Source organism: Podarcis tiliguerta (genome assembly GCF_965153285.1).
Source record: "Podarcis tiliguerta genome assembly, chromosome: 2".
Classification (NCBI taxonomy): domain Eukaryota; kingdom Metazoa; phylum Chordata; class Lepidosauria; order Squamata; family Lacertidae; genus Podarcis; species Podarcis tiliguerta.
In genome coordinates, this window is record NC_139535.1 from 16,015,732 (window position 1) to 16,035,881 (window position 20,150).

The following is a 20,150-nucleotide window of genomic DNA, read 5'->3' on the forward strand; positions in this document are numbered from 1 at the left end:
GCCCCCGCAAGAGATGGGAGTTGGCCCCCCAACCACATGTAGTCCCGACCCTGCCAGAAGACCTCTGTCTTCGAAGGATTTAACTTCAACCGGCTCCCATGCAGCCATTCAGCCACAGCTTCCAAGCATCTGGTCAGTGTGTCCGGGGCCAAGTCTTGAGGCTCCGTCGCGAGTATGCCGTCTGAGGTCCCGCTTCATTTTCCGGAGCCCCTTGGCAAACCAAGGGGCCCAGTTTCGGCGGGGTGGCAGAGGGCGCTTAGGTGCGATCACATTGATGGCCGCCAAGAGCCGGTTATTCCAGTTCTTGACAAACTCATGCAGGGAGCCGGCTTCTTACTTCTGTGTGAAATGTTTTTCCCTGATGTTTTCCACACCCTTGGCACATTAACATCATGTGCAAACCAGGTAAGTGTAAAGAGTGCCGTTTCAACCCAAACGTGGTGAATATTTTATACAGGAATCAGCTGGGGCAGTAGACATGCAGCCTCACACCTATAGACCTCACTTAGCACCGGAGATGAGAGTGGCAACCAAGATTTACAAAGCTGAGGCATCTCTGTCCTTCAAGGACACTAGTCATACCAGGAGTTAAATGTGCTTCAGGTTGAGCGTTTTCAGGTTACGCTCCGCGGCAACCTGGAAGTAATGTAGCGTGTTACTTCCGGGTTTCACCTCTTGCGCATGCACAGACGCTCAAAATGACGTCACGTGAATGCGCGGAAGCAGCGAATCGTGACCTGCAGGCTCAGGTTCCGTTTGATTCAGGATGCAAATGGGGCTCCGGAACGGATCCCATTCGCATCCAGAGGTACCACTGTAAACCACTTTAAACAGTCATGGCTTCCCCCAAAGAATTCTGGGAGCTGTAGTTTGTTAAGGTTGCTTGGAGCTGTTAGGTATGGTTGCCATATTTTGAAGAGCAAAAAAGAATCCTTATGAGGACTCTCATTTTAAATATCTCTACCATATGTAGGCTACAGAAACTATAGAAGCTATATTGCCCAGGGGGCGGGGAAGAAAAGAGAAGAGGCAATCAAGTCTTAAACCATGGCAACCCTTAAAACCCTTATTACCCTCAAAGAGTTACAATTCACCAAGTTCTCTGTGACAAGGAATAGATAGTGAAGCCACTCTACATATTATCTCTCTGGGAGGGGAACAAGGAGTCTCCTCTCAGCAAACTACAGCTCCCAGAATGCTTTGGGGGAAGCCATGACTGACTGAAGGGGTACTAGAGTGATTTAAATGTGGCGCGGATGTGGCCCTCAAGGGAGAAGGCAAGCAATCAGGAGGAAAGTGGGAGCACAATGGAGCCCACGGGGGCCATTTTGCTCAGCAGCCTCCAGTGCCATTGTGTTCCTCCCAGGGAAACACAGCACCCGTCCCCACTGCCTGCCTTCTGAGATGTGGGGTCCCAAGGGCAGCTTGTGACACAGCGTTGTAGGGCAAGGCTGTTTCAAGGGAAGGTGGGAAAATGCATTTCTGCCACATAGCAGCCTGGACAGGCAGAATTCATTGCCCGTCCTCTGGAAGACAAGGCCTTGAGAAAGATTCTTGCCAAGATGGCGGTCTGGCTGTGCATCACCTGCCACTCAGACCCATATATACCTCCATGGCGCCACCGCCCATCAGAATCAATGAGGAAAAAATCATGATGATTTATGTGATCTTTGAATCAAGTCTACTTACAGGCAAAAGCGGGCTGTGGGGGGCAAGGGTTGATTCTAGGATTAAGTCTCCTGGGTCTACCTAGCAATGGATGATCTTTGCCTTAATTTGTAACTCAATGCCTTGAACATCCCACTGGCATTTCTTTTTAAATGATGATAATGTTTTATTGCAGATTTCTTATTATTATTTCGGTATCTCATTGTTAACAAAGTATTTTTATACATATGAAGAGCAGATATTGAATTGAGAAAACTATGGTTTGTAAGGTAAAAAGATTTTTTTTATTAAAAAAAAAAGGTTAAGTTTGTCTCTGTTCTAAAATTTGGTTTTAAAGTAAAGTGTCAACATATTTGGGTTTGTTTATAAAGCAGAAGCGACTACCTGCTCCTGGAAGCCCAAAAATGAGCCCCGTATCAACAAAAGTTTTACCTATAATGATTCATAATGAAAAGTTGTAAGAAATGTGAGATTTTCCACCCTTGAGCTTTTGAACTACAACCCCCATCAACCTTGGCCATACAGGCTGAGGCTTATGGGCGTTGTTGCCCAACATCTGAGCAACCCCATGTTGGATATCCCTGCTCGAAACTATTCTCTCTATGAGAGAATACATATTTAACATAGTAGGGCTGGGTGAGTCTGGTTCCCACCCCTTTGGCCAGGTGGAAAAGACCTTGCAGGGAGTGGTGGACTTTACACCTCACAGCCGGGCGATGTTCCTCCGGCCTCATGAGCAGCCTCTTTAATGGGACCCAAGTGTGTTTAAGGTTGCAATTAACTTAATCTTCCCTAGATCTACTTTCAGCAGAAGCATGTGCCACTCCCACTGCCCATCTTCAAACTCAGAGTAGCAAGCACATGTATCCCGTAGGCGCGCTTGGCTCTTCCTGTTCAGCGTCACTAAAACTCTCCTCCCCCCACCCCCTCTCACGAAACTACAGCCTCCTTTTAAGCACCCCAACAGTTATTTGCTATTTGCTCTCACAGTGCATGTGCGATACACATGCTTCGCTCTAGGGCCTCCTGAAGCATCTTACGTGCCGAGACAAAGGGACGCTCTCCTGCTAAATGCACGCTCACTGATTACAGGCGCGTACTCGGGAGAAACACGAACTAGCCTTGCACGGAAAAAGCATCCCCTCTACTTCTCTACCCTTCTCTCCCCCCTCCCCTACCCCGGCCTAGTCCCACACTTTCTCCCCTAAACCAAAACCTAACCAGGGACCCAGCTGAGGAGAGCTGCACCGAGGCATTTGTGGGAAAATCCCCCTCCCCTGATTCTTCCCAGGAGCAGGAGGACTGTATAGATTTGGAAAAGTGATTTGCAGAGGAACATAGTTCAGAAGGCAGAAGCTGGGAAACACTGGATGGGGAACAGCTTGCAGAAGAAACTCGGGGGGGGGGAGAGAGTTAACAGATTCAGTGCCTCTGGAAAGCATCCATCCGCTCTCCCCAAGGTCAAGCAGAGCAGCGAAAGTGGCAGGACAGAAAGCACAGAGGGAACGAGCTCAGATTACGAGACGCAGAAGTGGCAGGCGTGACTAGGGATGTGAGGGGGTGGACCTCTTCATTGGGAGCACCGCCATTCCTAGAAGACGGGTTCTTTATGCCCTTGCTGGGATCATTAAAGTTTCTAACTGGTAAGAAGACTCCTTTTCCTTTGTTCTGCTTATCTACGGCCAAGGGGGAAGGAAGGCAATTCCCTGAAGCCTGAAAAATGCTGATCCACAAGACAAGGGCAGCGCATCATTTTGGCAGTGATGGGTGGAGTCAAACCTCAACAGATTCATCACACACCTTGAGCATTCCAGATTCACACTCTCCCCCCTGGATAATCTAGCAACAACTTGCAACTTCTTTTGTACATATAGTATATGTGACCTTCATTACTTTAATACATATATATGTGTATACAAATTTAAATACAAACACCAAAACATCACACGGGCTCCATGTATTTAAAATTGATTTCTGCCTCTATGAGTTTCTTGACGTAAATTAAATAGTGAACCTTGAGTGCAACATTGCATACATTTATATGGTTTTTAACCTGTGTGAATTTGCTTAGGAATATTAAGGTCTCCACTCCGTCTTAAGCTCTTTCCACATTCCCTACATCTGTGGTTTCCCCCGTGTGAGTTAGCTGACGTTTCCTAAGGGGTCTGCTTTGACTGAAGTTCTTTCCACACTCCCTACATTTAAACAATTTCCCCCCTGTGAGTTCGCTGGTGTATTCTAAGGGCTCCATTTTCAATGAAGCCCTTTCCACATTCAATACATTCAAATGGTTTCTGCCCTGTATGAGTTCGTTGATGTATTCTAAGTGCTCCATTCTGACTGAAGCTCTTTCCACATTTTATGCATTTAAATGCTTTCTCTCCCGTGTGAGTTCGTGTGAGTTCCACATTCAATACATTTAAATAGTTTCTCCCCCATGTGAATTTGTTGATGTATTCTAAGTGTTCCACCATGACTGAAGCTCTTTCCACTTTCAATGCATTTAAATGGTTTCTCCCGTGTGAGTTCGTTTATGTTTTCTAAGGTCTCCACTATGACTGAAGCTCTTTCCACATTCAATGCAATTAAATGGTTTCTCCCCTGTGTGACTTCGTTGATGTATTCTAAGGGCTCCATTTTTACTGAAGCCCTTTCCACATTCAATACATTCAAATGGTTTCTGCCCTGTATGAGTTCGTTGATGTATTCTAAGTGTTCCACTACGATTGAAGCTCTTTCCACATTCTATGCATTTAAATGGTTTCTCCCCCGTGTGAGTTCGTTGATGTATTCTAAGTGTTCCACTTTGACTGAAGTTCTTTCCACATTCAATGCATTTAAATGGTTTCTCCCCCGTGTGAGTTCGTTGATGTATTCTAAGGTCTCCACTATGACTGAAGCTCTTTCCACATTCAATGCATTTAAATGGTTTCTGCCCTGTATGAGTTCGTTGATGTATTCTAAGGTCTCCACTATGACTGAAGCTCTTTCCACATTCAATGCATTTAAATGGTTTCTCTCCCGTGTGAGTTCGTTGATGTATTCTAAGGTTTCCACTATGAGTGAAGCTCTTTCCACATTCAATGCATTTAAATGGTTTCTCTCCCGTGTGAGTTCGTTGATGTATTCTAAGTGTTCCACTTTGACTGAAGTTCTTTCCACATTCAATGCATTTAAATGGTTTCTCCCCCGTGTGAGTTCGTTTATGTTTTCTAAGGGTTCCATTTTCACTGAAGCCCTTTCCACATTCAATACATTCAAATGGTTTCTGCCCTGTATGAGTTCGTTGATGTATTCTAAGGTCTCCACTATGACTGAAACTCTTTCCACATTCAATGCATTTAAATGGTTTCCCCCCTATGTGAGTTTGTTGATGTATTCTAAGGTTTCCACTTTGACTGAAGCTCTTTCCACATTCAATGCATTTAAATGGTTTCTCCCCTGTGTGAGTTTGTTTATGTTTTCTAAGGTTTCCACTATGACTGAAGCTCTTTCCACATTCAATGCAATTAAATGGTTTCTCCCCTGTGTGACTTCGTTGATGTATTCTAAGGGCTCCATTTTTACTGAAGCCCTTTCCACATTCAATACATTCAAATGGTTTCTCCCCTGTATGAGTTCGTTGATGTATTCTAAGTGTTCCACTATGATTGAAGCTCTTTCCACATTCTATGCATTTAAATGGTTTCTCCCCCGTGTGAGTTCGTTGATGTATTCTAAGTGTTTCACTTTGACTGAAATTCTTTCCACATTCAATGCATTTAAATGGTTTCTCCCCCGTGTGAGTTCGTTTATGTTTTCTAAGGGCTCCATTTTCACTGAAGCCCTTTCCACATTCAATGCATTTAAATGGTTTCTCCCCCGTGTGAGTTCGTTTATGTTTTCTAAGGGCTCCGTTTTCACTGAAGCCCTTTCCACATTCAATGCATTTAAATGGTTTCTGCCCTGTATGAGTTCGTTGATGTGTTCTAAGGTTTCCACTTTGACTGAAGCTCTTTCCACATTCAATGCATTTAAATGGTTTCTCTCCCGTGTGAGTTCGTTGATGTTTCCTAAGTGTTCCATTGTCACTGAAGTTCTTTCCACATTCAATGCATTTAAATGGTTTCTCCCCCGTGTGAGTTCGTTGATGTTTTCTAAGGTCTCCACTACAACTGAAGCTCTTTCCACATTCAATACATTTAAACCGTTTCTCTCCCGTGTGAGTTTGTTGATGTTTTCTAAGGTCTCCACTACAACTGAAGCTCTTTCCACATTCAATACATTTAAACCGTTTCTCTCCCGTGTGAGTTCGTTGATGTTTTCTAAGGACTCCACTACGACTGAAGCTCTTTCCACATTCAATACATTTAAACCGTTTCTCTCCCGTGTGAGTTTGTTGATGTTTTCTAAGGTCTCCACTACAACTGAAGCTCTTTCCACATTCAATACATTTAAACCATTTCACTCCTGTGTGAGTTTGTTGGTGTTTTCTAAGGTCTCCATTATGAGCAAAGCTCTTTCCACATTCAATGCATTTAAATGGTTTCTCCCCCGTGTGAGTTCGTTGATGTATTCTAAGGACTCCACTATGACTGAAGCTCTTTCCACATTCAATACATTTAAATGGTTTCTCCCCAGTGTGAGTTCGTTGATGTCTTCTAAGGTGACCACTACGACTGAAGCTCTTTCCACATTCAATACATTTAAATGGTTTCTCCCCTGTGTGAGTTTGTTTATGTTTTCTAAGGTTTCCACTATGACTGAAGCTCTTTACACATTCAATGCAATTAAATGGTTTCTCCCCTGTGTGACTTCGTTGATGTATTCTAAGGGCTCCATTTTTACTGAAGCCCTTTCCACATTCAATACATTCAAATGGTTTCTCCCCTGTATGAGTTCGTTGATGTATTCTAAGTGTTCCACTATGATTGAAGCTCTTTCCACATTCTATGCATTTAAATGGTTTCTCCCCCGTGTGAGTTCGTTGATGTATTCTAAGTGTTTCACTTTGACTGAAATTCTTTCCACATTCAATGCATTTAAGTGGTTTCTCCCCCGTGTGAGTTCGTTTATGTTTTCTAAGGGCTCCATTTTCACTGAAGCCCTTTCCACATTCAATGCATTTAAATGGTTTCTGCCCTGTATGAGTTCGTTGATGTGTTCTAAGGTTTCCACTTTGACTGAAGCTCTTTCCACATTCAATGCATTTAAATGGTTTCTCCCCTGTGTGAGTTCGTTTATGTTTTCTAAGGTCTCCACTATGACTGAAGCTCTTTCCGCAATCCATGCATTCAAACGGTTTCTCCCCCGTGTTAATTCGTTGGTGTATCCTCATTTTCCCACAGTGACTAAAGCACATTGCACATTCCACATTCCCTGAATTTAAATGGCTTCTCTGCCCTTCCCACTGATTTCACAGACCACTCCGTAGAATTCTGACCATCATCTTCCTAACCTGTTTGGGGCAGAGACAGAATCCTGTTAGACTTTTAGGAAAGACAAGAAAGGAACTGAACACACGTCAATCCCCATGTGCACCTTCTCTTATTTTCACTCCCTCTCCATTTTCAACTGTCTCCATATTCGAAATTTTTAGGAATGCATATGAGATAATGGCAAGAGCAACCCATGATCACTCCATTCACACTTAAGAAAGCACCATCATGTTATAGTAGATATCTACGGTGGAAATGGCTTATACGACACATCTCTGTCTTTTTCTTTTTCAAGTGAGGAAATGATCACAGGCTCCAATAGCAGTCTCTCCTATGAGTAAGAAGTAAAACTGAAGTGTTATTATGCCACATGCAAGTGTAAAATTATTGCAACATATTAGAACCTAATAACAGCCTGCTGCATCGGGCAAAGACCCACCTAGTCCAGCATCCTGTTCTCACAGTGGCCAAGCAGATGCTTGGGGGAAACCAGCAAGCAAGATTTCAGCCCAAGAGCCCTCTGCCCTTCTGTGCTTTCCAGAAACTAGTATTAAGAAGCATTATTGCCTAAGACTACGATGGCAGAGCACAGACACCAGCCTAATCCCTTTTTTCAAGATATCAAAGTTGCTGGTCGTCACTGTCTCTTGTAGGGTGGAAGTCCATAGATGAATAAACAGAAGCATAGTTAATCTATGGACTTCCACCCTGCAGCCCATAAAGGCTCATAAATGTATTATGGCTTAAGCTTTTGTGAGCTACAGTCTGACATTGTGGAATCTTGACTAGGAAAGCTGGTGCCACTATAAACCCGTGAGTCTTTTTATTGGGTTTTTGTACTTATTTTGAACTTAAGTCTTAATCTGCAAAGGACTGCTTTGAATACATGGGTGGCCCTTGAATGGAGAAGAACAAGGCACCTTGCTTGCATCTGGATCCCCTGGGAGAGGCGGTGGATCCAGGGATTGTGAATGAACAAGACCTCTGCCTTCCGTGCGGTGGGAGTGGGGTGGGTTAAAAGTGGGGGAGAGACCTCCCCCTCCTGTCCTTTTGGGAATAGGAGCTTTTGCCGTGAGTAAACAACTTAGATGGCAAGTTCTCAAGAGAAGCAATTTGGAGCCCTGCTTGCTCATGCTATCTGTGTGTGGATGTCTGTCTTTGGACCTAGAAGACAACATACACTAGTGGTCAAAATTGTGGAAACCTTGGAGAAGGTGTTTTTCTGGGGTTTGATGGCTCATAATACCCCCCTTTTGGGGAGTAATACCATAAAATTATATATCAATGGAAAGACACAGTGGTACTTCAGGTTACAGATGCTTCAGGTTACAGACTCTGCTAACCCAGAAATAGTACCTCGGGTTAAGAACTTTGCTTCAGAATGAGAACAGAAATTGTGCTCTGGCGGCGCGGCGGCAGCAGGAGGCTCCATTAGCTAAAGTGGTGTTTCAGGTCAAGAACAGTTTCAGGTTAAAAACGGACCACTGTAATTTAAAGTACCACTGTAATTTAAAGTAGAATGTAATACAACAACTTTTAGGAAGGATCACGACATAAATAAGCAGGACATTTGTCAGTGTGTTATGTGATTGCTATCAAGTTGGTTGGGGTTTTTTCCCCCTTTCATTTCGTGAACTTGCAAAACGTAATAAAATTAAACAAATGGCACAAAGAGTTGACTTGGTGATTACGGGCTTCCGGTCTGGATGGTGGAGGAAATGGCGTCACCTGGGGCATCGTCCGAGTAAGACGGAGCCTTTAGGGGGATTTCAGGCGACCGAGGGGAAGTTTCAGGGCTAAAAAAGAAAAGCCCTCACAAAACTGCAGAAGAGTGGGGCTCCAACGGGGTCCAGCTGAGCCCCAGGTCTTCTGTCAAACCGGCTCCCACAACTGCATCAGCAGCGGGTGGGGGAGGGGAAGACGGTCAAGGTGGGCTGTCGGCTCCAACGCACACATGAATATCCAAAGCCTAAAAGCCGCTCTCTGAAGTGACAGATTTTCTGTTATAAGGTAAAATAAAAAGAAGCTTTTGGAGAGGAATTAAAAATATTTGGACTTAAATTTGAATCTCAAAGTGAGAAGTATTAAAAATGGAAGCCGTGCTTCCGCTATTCAGGGGAGAACCCTGCAGAGACGTTTTGTGAATAAGATGAAATGAGATGAATGAGATGAAAGCCCCCACAAATCTACATTACAGCCTCTGAGTGAAAGCAAACGGATTTTTAACCCTAAAATTTCTGCTTTGCTGAAAGAACAGGATTTGTAAATACTTGCCTCTCAGTTTTGACAAGCTCTGCAATTTGAATATCCAACACCTTGGAAATTTTTGAGACATTCACCAAAGTCTGGCAGGATTAGACCCTGTGTAGTTGGAGGGGTAATAAAAAAGGAAAGTGGCCAACATATAGAGATTTGTTAATAGAAGAGGAGAAAGGTTTGAAATTTAAAAGTTATGAAAACTTGAAAGGTACTTTACAAAGTTGGTTGCATCACAGACAAATTAATGAGCAATTAAAAGAAGATAATAAAAGGGGGTTCAGCTATACTATCTCAAACTTTCAAAAGGAAATTGTGGAGGGAAATACCAAATTATTGAAGAAAGCTTATAACATTTTGCTATATGGAGAGACTTTAGATGAGAAGGTAAAATCGGCCCAAATAAAATGGGCTCCGGATGTTGGGCTTAATATACAGTTGGAGGAATGGGAAAGTTTATGAAAACAAATGTAAAGTTTACAGACTGTATATCATTAAGAGAAAATTACAGTGGTACCTTGGGTTAAGTACTTAATTCATTCCAGCGGTCCGTTCTTAACCTGAAACTGTTCTTAACCTGAAGCACCACTTCAGCTAATGGGGCCTCCTGCTGCTGCGCCGCTGGAGCACGATTTCTGTTCTCATCCTGAAGCAAAGTTCTTAACCTAAGGTACTATTTCTGGGTTAGCAGAGTCTGTAACCTGAAGCGTCTGTAACCTGAAACGTCTGTAACCTGAGGTACCACTGTATTTGAAAATGATATATAGATGGTATATCACACTGGAAAAACTGGAAAAATGTATAAAACCGGATCCAAGATATGTTGGAGATGTAAAGAGAAAGATGGTACTTTTTTCATGTATGGTGGGAATGCAAGAAGGTTAAAGAATACTGGGAAATGATATATAATGAACTGGAAAAAATGTTGAAAAAACTCTTTGTTTAAAAACCAGAATCTTTCCTGCTTCTAATTTTAGATCATGATACATGAGAGGGAAATTGGACATAGTTTATGTATGCGACAACAGCAACAAGAATTTTATTAGCACCAGTATGGAAAACAGAAAACGCCAACAAAGGAAGCATGGCAAGCCAAGCTTATGGACTACGCGGAACTGGCTAAGCTGACAGAGAGAATACATGAGAGAGACAACATTGATTTCAAAAAAGAGTGGGAACCATTTATAAACTATATAAAAAGACAGTATAAAGATATGGACTCATTGGCAGGTTTTGACAACTATATAAGAAGCAAACTCAGCAGAGTATAGAATTTGTTTAATAAATCAATACGGAAATATGGGGGAAGCCAAAGAGGAGGGAGGGGAGAAATACGGATATAGAAATTGTTCAATTAAGATTTGTGGAAATTTGTTGTTATAATTTGAAAATTCAATAAAAATAATTTTTTTAAAAATGTGTTGTGCGATTGCTATCAAGTTGGTTGAGGTTTTTTTCATTTAGTGAGCTTGTAAAACATAATAAAATTAAATAAATGGGGCAAAGAGTTGACTGGTCACCTAGAAAGGGATGTAAAATAGTACTATTAAGTGAACAAGGCTACAGTTATGAAGATATTAGAAGAAAAATTGGCAGAAACTTAACCAAAGGGGACATTTCTAAATTTTGGAAGAGGTATAAGGAGACGCAGTCACTACAAAATCAGACTGGGCTAAAACCATGTTAACTGGACAGCAGAACAATGGGACAGTGTTATTTGGAGTTAGGAGATGAAAATCTCGCTTGGTAGTGATGGCATGAAATACATGAGGAGAATCGGAGGAGATTTACATCCTATTTACATTGCACCTTCCGTGAAACACCCAGTCAGTGCTATGATCTGGGGCTGTATGACAGCACGAGGTGTGGACAAAATTTGTATCATTAATGGGAAAGTAAATGCCCCCAAATACATAGCCCAGACTTGAACCCAATCAAAAATCTATGGAGCTGACTAAAGAAACTTGTTAGTCAGAAGCAGCCCAGCAATAAAACCCAATTAATAAGGGAAATAATTTAATCTTAGTTTCACATTATTACAGCTGCAGAACTAAAAAGCTTACTTTACTCCATGGAAGGCTAAAGGTTACCCAGCTAAGTATTAACTGACACGGTGAGAATTTTTGTATATCTCTTTTGTTGTATGCGTTTCGTTTCTTCTTTATGACTGCTGTTGTAATAAATAATCCTTCATAAAAGTTATTGCATTACATTTTTCATTAAATTATATTTCCATTGATATATAATAAGACTTCTGAAGGCAGCCCTGTACAGGGAAGTATTCAATGTTTTCGGTGTTTTTATTTTGTTGGAAGCCTTCCAGAGTGGCTGAGGAACCCAGTCACATGGGCAGGGTGCAGGTAATGAATTATTATTATTATTATTATTATTATTATTATTATTATTCCCTCCTTAGCCTGACCTGCTATGCATGCTAATCAGAGACTCTGTCCCAACCACCCCCTTGAACACAACAGGGCTTCCTATTTTTACTGCTATTCTTTACAATTCTATACTGCCCTTCCTCCGAAGATCACAGGGCAGCTTACAATAGAAAATCAGAGATGCACAGCACAGTAAGAAATAAAAACGACAACTGCCCCTTTACGCACGCACAAATGCAGGTGTGAAGGCCATAGATTGTTTAATGAGCCCAATGCCTGGGAGAAGAGGAATGCTTTCACCTGGTGCCTAAAGAGAAGGAAGGAAGGAAGGAAGGAAGGAAGGAAGGCTGTACATTGAGGTTCACTTCCGAGGGTCTTCTGCCAGTTCCCTCCCTGCAAGAAGCGAAGTTACAGGGAACCAGGCAGAGGGTCTTCTCGCTGGTGGCGCCCTCCCTTCCAATTTCAAATAAATAAACAACTATCTGACTTTTAGAAGACATCTGGAGGCAGCCCTGTATTGGGAAATTTTTAACATTTGATGTTTTATTATGGTTTATCTATGTTGTAAGCCGCACAGAGTGGCTAGGGAAGCCCAGCCAGACGGGCAGGTATTATTATTATTATTATTATTATTATTAACCTGCCCAACCATGTCCAAGCCTCTCCCCTTTCCCGCCTCCTTTCCTGCAACTCCCTTTGCACCAGATCTGGGCAGGAGGAAGCTTCTCTCTTTCCACAGCAGAACCCCCCCCCCACCTTCAAGGCCCCATTAAGAGAAACAGCTCCCTTTCCTCCCTTCTCTTCTTCTCCCCGTCCCGGGGCTTCTCATCCTGGACCCCCACCCCTTGCCAAGCCCCTTCCCTCCTTCCCCGCCGCTGGCTTTGCACTCACCCGAAATCCTGGCGATGGTGGCAGCGACCCTGGGCAGCGGGGGGGGGGGAATGGGAGCCCCCGCCTGGGAGGCAGGGAGTGACCCCGCTTAATTAGGAGGCTTAATTAGGACGTGCTCTGGTCCATGGGGCCACGAAGAATCGGACAGGACTAAACAACAACAACAATTAGGACGAAGCAGCCCCTATTGTAAAGCTTCCGCTGGTGAAGCCGGAAGTCAGGTGACTCTGGCGAGGAAGGCGAAGCTTCTCCCCCCCACACAGCCTCCTTCCTTTCCTTTGCTAATTGGGGGAAGGAAAACCTTGCAGGACCAGCCAATGGGGAGACGAGGGAGGGAAGCTGGGCTTCCAGTATAGGGAACATCAGCTACTTTGGACCCTGCCGTCTTGCAAGAACGTATTGCAATCAATAAACTCTTTACTGCCTCACCCATTTGGTTCAGATTGTATTTCAAGGAGGGATCAAGGGTCTCATGACCCACGTCTTACTATGTAGGAAGCAGCTTACAGCAAAAAAAGCCTAATAACTCTTCTGGGTAAATGAATAAATCATTTTAATAAATATTTAAATGGAGACCACATTTTACATTTTCATGTTCATGCAAACATGGTTCCACTCCAACCTCACTTTCTCCCTATTTTCCCCTCTCTAAAGAGTTCTTTATACAGAAATCTCCTGAAAAGAAGTCTCTCTATTTACATTATACGGAGGGACCACTCTCTGTCTGGCTTATTGCACCTTCATAACACCTGTGTCCTGTATTCTCCTCACAGACACACAGAAACAGTGAACAGTGACATGCAGCAGCAGCAGCAGCAGCAAGACAGACGCCCTGTCAAAGAATACCTCCCATTCGACCACTCCCATGAATCTTGGGGGGGGGGGGGGACCATGTACTTTAGATGCCTGCCAAATGTACGCTACGGATGTGAAAGCAATTTTCTTCACTGAAAATACTGGGGGGAAAGGGAAGGCAGTTTTAATTTGTAAGGAGAGAGGGGAAGTTCTTTGCTTTGCTTTCAATTGTGACAAACAAAGCGATAAATTTAAAAAGCAAACCCTATTTTCAGTGCTTTCTTTTTAAAGCAAATATGGTGCCGGTAATCACCATGAAATTGTTACAGCAAGTGTCATACTTTGAACAGTTTGGGGAAAAGAGGTTCCGGTACTGTGTAACCTTGAGTACCCCGGAAAAAAGACCCCTTCTTCTTTGTTAAGAAAAGCACCATAATTGCATGGGGGGGATTGGGGGGAAGACAATCAACACTGCCAGTAGTACCTGTATGCAACCATATACACAATAACTCTGTAGCAATGAATCCACTAGTAAATGGGAGGGGGGTGATGGGTGATAAACAAATCTAAGCAGAATCTTGAGTGCTGCGATCCCATCAAAGGGAAGGGAAATGTGCACATGCCCTACAGCTGTGATAACATCTCTCTGAACGTCTTGCTTTTTTAAATACTGTATCCATAGTTCCCTCAACCATTCCTTAACTCCAACTCCCATTAGCCCCCACTGGCGTGGCCAATGGCCAGGAATGACAGAAGTCATAGCCTAGCATAGTTCAGTGGGATGTGGGCAGGCCTTAGGTTTGCATGCTCATGCGCAACTGTCAGTTTGGAAGCTTCCACTCTTTTTCAGACCAAAGGGCCAGATTCCCTCCTGGATCGCCTTCCAGGGGCCACATGCCAGGGCTGGGCAGGGTGAGAGAGGCAAAGGTGGGTCGAACAAGGAGCGCAACTTTTGCCTTTCTACAGGAAGTTATATCTGATACACACACAACAATCCGCCCTCTACCAAGCAGGGAGGAGGCATTGCCAAGAGTTGAAAGGTTCATCCCGGCTGGCTAAGAGGCGAAGCAGAGCCATGGATTCAGAGCAGTGAATTCAGAGGACCACAGACCACATGTGCATTTGGCCCCCCAGTATCATAACCCAGTATGGATATGATTTGTATGATTTGGCTGATGCCTGCATATCCAGCGGAGTTTCTACAATGCGATCGCAGTTTTGGAATCCCAAAATGCAGCCATATGAGACGTGTGCCTGCAGGAGAATCTACTTTTATCTAATGTGCCTTTTCCTTCCCACCTAGCTGCTGATGAGGTACTGGCAGCCTGTGCAGGATGCTCCTGTGCTCTGGAATACGAGCAGGGAGCCGTGGGTCACTTGGGTCCCTCTCATCTGCTTCATCCTCCACTTCATTGCTTGGCTGGTCATCTTTAGCATCCTCCTCATCTTTGACTACGCAGAGCTGATGGGGGTCAAACAGGTACCGCGCAGCTTCCCTTTCCCCATCTAGAGAGGCCACCGTCCTGTATTGGGTGGCTCAGCTCAGCGAGGCCCAATGACCCAACCAATGAGGGTGACATAAGATATTTCCTCCTGCTGTAAATTATTTCTAAAAAGAGAGGTCCCAGGGTTGAAGTAAATTTGGAAGCCATGACCTCTCTCTTGGAAGCTCTTAATGTGCTCTGGCTTTACAGTGATAGCAGTTAGGGGCGTGCATTGGATTTGGATTAATTCTGAGGGATTTATTTATTTATTTTTAAAAATTTGATTTTAAAACTATAAGATACAGTACAACCACACACATCCACATTTGGAGATTCCTCAGAATCTCTGGACTTCCCACCTTCCCCTCCGTGGGTCCTATTATTAAACCTTTTCTACTGTATCTTTTTCAATAGTCCATATTTTATATAGGTCCATAGTACTTGCTACGAGTGTTATTTCAATCCTGCTAAGGTTTTCATCTGTTTACAGTGGTCTCCAAGATAAATTATAAATTTCCCTCATCCTTTCCTAAAGTTATGGTCTTCTTGGTTCCTGAGCATAACAGTCAGTTTTCCCATTTCGGCATAGTCCAGCAGTTTAATTTGCCATTCCTCTCTGGTAGGGACATTCTCTTCTTTCCATCTCTGGAATTCTGAGGGATTTTTGATCAAGGCAGGGACCGCAGAAGCACTTAGTGTTGTCTCAGCAGTCCAGACAACAAAACAAAAACAGATCTCACATGCCCCCTTAGTGAATATGTAGACCCCCCAATGTGTACGCAGGTCTAAAATGGTGTCGTTTCCCCAAAGGATTTGTGCATCTGCGGTGCAAATGGGTGTTTCTCTCGTTCCGTAGGTTTACTACCACTGCCTGGGCATGGGGGACCCTTTGGCCGTGAAGTCCACAAATGCCATCCGCCTCTTCTCCCACCTGCGTCACCCCGTGTACCTGGAGTTTCTCCTCATCCTGTGGGCCGTTCCCTGCCTTTCTCTTGACCGCCTGCTCCTCGCATTGCTCTTCACAGCCTACATCACCTGCGCCCACAACCTTGACCAGCAGGGCTACCTCTACCTGCAACCTCAGCTGGACAAGAAGTTCCAGATCTTCTCCCGTGAGGAGACAGCCTATGGAGATCTGCTGGCTCAGAATGGCCCCTCCGTCCTTAAGAACTGAACCGGTGTGGCCCCAATTTTATATGCAGGTGCTGGTGTCCTAGTATATTGGGGCCTGAGAGCCTGGTACCTTGCACTCTCCCATGCTAAGCACTGAACGATGCAATGTGCCTTGTATATCCTTTTGCTTTTATGCACTCGGGACTTGAGAGGTCTATAAATGGGACCTAAGAATTCTGGCTTCCAGCAGGCCTACTTTGCTACAACTCTTAAAACACATATAAGGAGTTCTATATGGTGATCCCAGGTCGAGCCACATGGCCCAGTAGGTTGGAATCCTTGAGGAAAGAGGTGGAACTCCAAAGATGGCAGAATTCAACCCCAAGTTCCTTGGAGGGAAGTCTCTAGAGCGGGGGGTGGGGAGCCTATGGCCCTCCAGAAGTTGGTGGACTTCAGCTGCCATCAACATCTGGAGGGCTGTGGATGCCCCATACCTGCTGTATAGGCTTAAAGCGATAAATTGGGCCCAAAAAGAGTCCCGTCCCCCCTAGTGCTAAAAAGAACAAAGAGTCACTGATAACCGACTGGAATTTAGGTGAGGTGGTCAGGTTGTATGTGAATTTTGTTTTTAATAATTTTTTAATTAAATTTTAGTTTTATAGTCAGCATAATCATCATAAACAAAAAACAAACGAAAACAGAATACATCCCATTCTTCCCCCACCCAATGACCTCCCTCAACTTCCTCTTCTGGTTCTTTATATATTTGCTACTTCTGCTTACATGATTTCATCTTAACACTCTTTTAACTAAATGCTTTTCTATTCTTATCATTTTTATACCGTATCCTTTAAATTACATCTTATATTTAATAATTTTCATAACATTATTCCTTATCTTTTACTCTCCCTTTTATAGTTGTGTTTACTCAAACCCTGCTAGCGAGTCTATTTCTTTACAATATTCCTGCAAATATTCCTACAACATAAATGAATCTGTCCTTTTTAAAGTCTCTGTTTTCTTTATCTCTTATGCTTCCTGTAAGTTTGGCCATTTCTGCATATTCCATTATTTTGACATGCCAGTCTTTTTTCGTTGTTATCTTGTCATCTTTCCAGTTTTAAGCTAGTAGAATCCTGACCGCCGTTGTAGCATACATAAATAAGTTCTTCAACTCTTTGGGTAAACATTGCCCTGTGATACCTAATCAGAAAGCTTCTGGTTTTTAGCAAGTTATTTTAAACATTTTTTCCATCTCATTATAAATCATTTCCCCTTAATTTTTTATTACAATTCTCCCACATGTGGTAAAATGTTCCTTCTTTCTCTCCACACTATATTAGAACATTATCTATACATTTTAGCCATTTTCATATAATTCTCTTTCAAATTTATACAATCCGTAATTTTTAGGTCCATCTTTAGTTTTCCCAGTCTTTCATTTGTATATTATGTCCATTTTGTGCCCGATTTTTGTGATCTTTGAATCAAGTACATTTACAGGCAAAAGCGGGCTGGGGGGGGGGCAGGGGTTGATTCTAGGATTAAGTCTCCTGGGTCTACCTAGCAATGGTTGATCTTTGCCTTCATTTGTAACTCAATGCCTTGAACACCCACTAGCATTTCTTTTTAAATGCTGATAATGCTTTTAATGTAGCTTTTGTATTATTATTTCTGTACCCCCTTGCTAACCAAGTATTTTTATACATATGAAAAGCAAATCTTGGATTGAGAAGATAATGGTTTGTAAAGTAAAAAAGGGGCTTTTTAAAAAAAGTTTGTTTGTCTCTGTTCTGAAATTTGGTTTTAATGTAAAGTGTTTCAATATATTTGGGTTTGTTTATAAAGCAGAAGTGACCAGCTGCTCCCGGAAGCTAAAAATGAGCTCTGAATCAACAAAAATGTTACCTATAATTATTCATAATGAAAAGTTGTAAGAAACGTGAGATTTTCCATCCTTGAGTTTTTGAACTACAACTCCCATCAATCTTGGCCATACATGCTGAGCCTTATGGGAGTTGTTCCCCAACATCTGAACCACCGCATGTTGGATATCCCTGCTCTATACTTTATTATTATTTATTTCATTTCTATATCACTTTATATTTTATAAAACACAGTGGTGCCCCGCAAGACGAATGCCTCGCAAGACGGAAAACCCACTAGACAAAAGGGTTTTCCGTTTTGGAGGTGCTTCGCAGGACGAATTTCTCTATGGGCTTGCTTCGCAAGACGAAAATGTCTTGCGATTCCTGGGGTTTTTTTAAGAAAAACCTCAAAGCGGTTTACAGCATATTAAATCAATAAAACAATTTGAAAAGAGTGAAATACAGTGGTACCTCAGGTTAAGAACTTAATTGGTTCTGGAGGTCCATTCTTAACCTGAAACTGTTCTTAACTTGAGGTACCACTTTAGCTAATGGGGCCTCCCGCTGCTGCCGTGCAATTTCCGTTCTCATCCTGAGGTAAAGTTCTCAACCCGAGGTACTACTGTACCTCCGGGTTAGTGGAGTTTGTAACCTGAAGTGTTTGTCACCCGAGGTGTTTTTATCCCAACTTACTACTGTATAGCGTATACATTCAAAGCAACATAACAGAAAACTAAAATATTATCTTAAAAGATTTCAAAGTAAAACATTACAAAGGAGGTCAACTACAGAACACATATTTAACATAGTAGGGCTGGGTGAGTCTGGGCCCCGCCCCCAGGGCCAGGTGGGAAAGGCCTTGCAGGGAGTGGCCTTCACGCCTCTCAGCCGGGCGATGTTCCTCCGGCCTCATGAGGATCCTCTCTAATGGGACCCAAGTGTGTTTAAGGTTGCAATTAACTTAATCTTCCCTAGAGCTGCTTTTAGCAGAAGCATGTGCCACTCCCACTGCCCATCTTCAAAGTCAGAGTAGCAATCCAGGGACACTTTTTTTAAAAAAAAGAGAAAAAAGTTATTTTTAAAACGCTATTTTTAAAGAAAAATTAAGAAGTTATCTCTTCTGTCGCACGACCTTCCTCTGGGCCCTGGCCTGTTCTCTTGGAGTGCTAGCCGCCGTGGAGTAGGCTCAAGTCGGGCCTGGGTTCGGTCACGTGTCCTTGCCCTCCCAGTGCTCTCCTCCCTCTGCTCCTCAGCGGCAGCAGTGGCATGGCAAGGTCGGGGCTTCCCTCTTTTTCTCCTTCCTCCTTCTCTCTCTTCCTTCTCCCTGCCTTGTCTCCAGGGTTTTCCTGGCCCCGGAGCGCTGCTGGGCAGTTGGCAAGGTGCTCTCGCTCCTGTCTTGATTTGGGTCATGAGGGGGGGTCATTGGTTCCCCCAGTTCCTCCTCAGCAGTGGAAGCGTCAGCGGCAGTCTCAGCACCCTGGAGCCAGCCTGGTAGCGCAGTTGACTCTGGCTGGCTTCAGGAGCTGCTGCTGCGTGGCACCCGCCATTTTGCCTCGCCAGAAGTCCCCATATGCTGTGTCTTGTGCCGTTGAAACAATCATGCAACATTCATTCCCTCCTAATAAATCTACAACACTTAAAATATAAACCCGGGGACATGAAATGATATCCAGGGACATTCCAGGGACAGATTTTGGCCGTGGACAGATTTGTAAATCCGGGGACTTTCCCCGGGAAACGGCGACGTCTGGTAACCATAGTTCAAGGTTGCAATTAACTTAATCTTCCCTACTCCAGACCTGCTTTTAGCAGAAGCATGTACCAGCTTCAAAGTCAGAGTAGCAACCACATGTATCCTATAAGCACGCTTGGCTCCTTCTGTTCGGCGTTGCTGAGGCTCTCCTCCTCCCGCCCCCTCTCATGAAACAACAGCCTCCTTTTAAGCACCCCGACAGGTATTTACATGCCCCCCACCATTGCTCTCGTGGCACATGTATGATACAGGCGCTTCGCTCTAATGCCTCCTGAAGCATCTTACGCTCTGAGACAAAGGGACGCTCTCCTGCTAAAAGCACACACGCCGATTACAGGCGTGTACTCAGGAGAAACAAGAACCAGCCTTGCGCAGAAAAAGAAGCATCCCTTGTAAATCTCAACCTTTATTCCCCCCCCCCCGGCCTAGACCCAGGCCCACGCTGTCTCCCCTAAACCAAAATCTAAGCGCAGTCTCCAGGGATTGTGCTGAGGAGAGCTGCACTGAGGCAAAATGGTGGG

The 20,150-nt window shown here is 43.7% G+C and overlaps 4 protein-coding genes across 4 annotated transcripts in view; 1 reads left to right on the top strand and 3 right to left on the bottom strand.

The window, feature by feature from the left end:
* The window catches only part of LOC310670834 (nurim-like), a 39,084-nt gene extending 22,674 nt beyond the window's left edge, over window positions 1-16,410 (top strand). Inside the window, exons 3-4 of the mRNA XM_083426619.1 lie at window positions 14,715-14,891; window positions 15,752-16,410. Of these exons, the coding sequence (XP_083282745.1) occupies window positions 14,715-14,891; window positions 15,752-16,069 (495 nt within the window). The 3' untranslated portion in view covers window positions 16,070-16,410. The remainder of the gene's footprint in view (window positions 1-14,714; window positions 14,892-15,751) is intronic.
* LOC310672849 (uncharacterized protein) overlaps window positions 1-20,150 on the bottom strand; it is a 72,690-nt gene that overhangs the window by 11,669 nt on the left and 40,871 nt on the right. The window lies entirely within an intron of this gene.
* Window positions 1-20,150, bottom strand: part of LOC310670768 (uncharacterized protein) — a 100,734-nt gene that overhangs the window by 10,418 nt on the left and 70,166 nt on the right. The window lies entirely within an intron of this gene.
* Window positions 4,130-6,945, bottom strand: LOC310670640 (uncharacterized protein). Its single transcript, XM_083426266.1, has 2 exons — window positions 6,325-6,945; window positions 4,130-5,486 (listed from the first exon to the last, which is right to left on the bottom strand). Exons 1-2 carry the CDS (start codon window positions 6,342-6,344, stop codon window positions 4,172-4,174), a joined length of 1,335 nt encoding a protein of 444 aa, XP_083282392.1. The 5' UTR covers window positions 6,345-6,945; the 3' UTR covers window positions 4,130-4,171.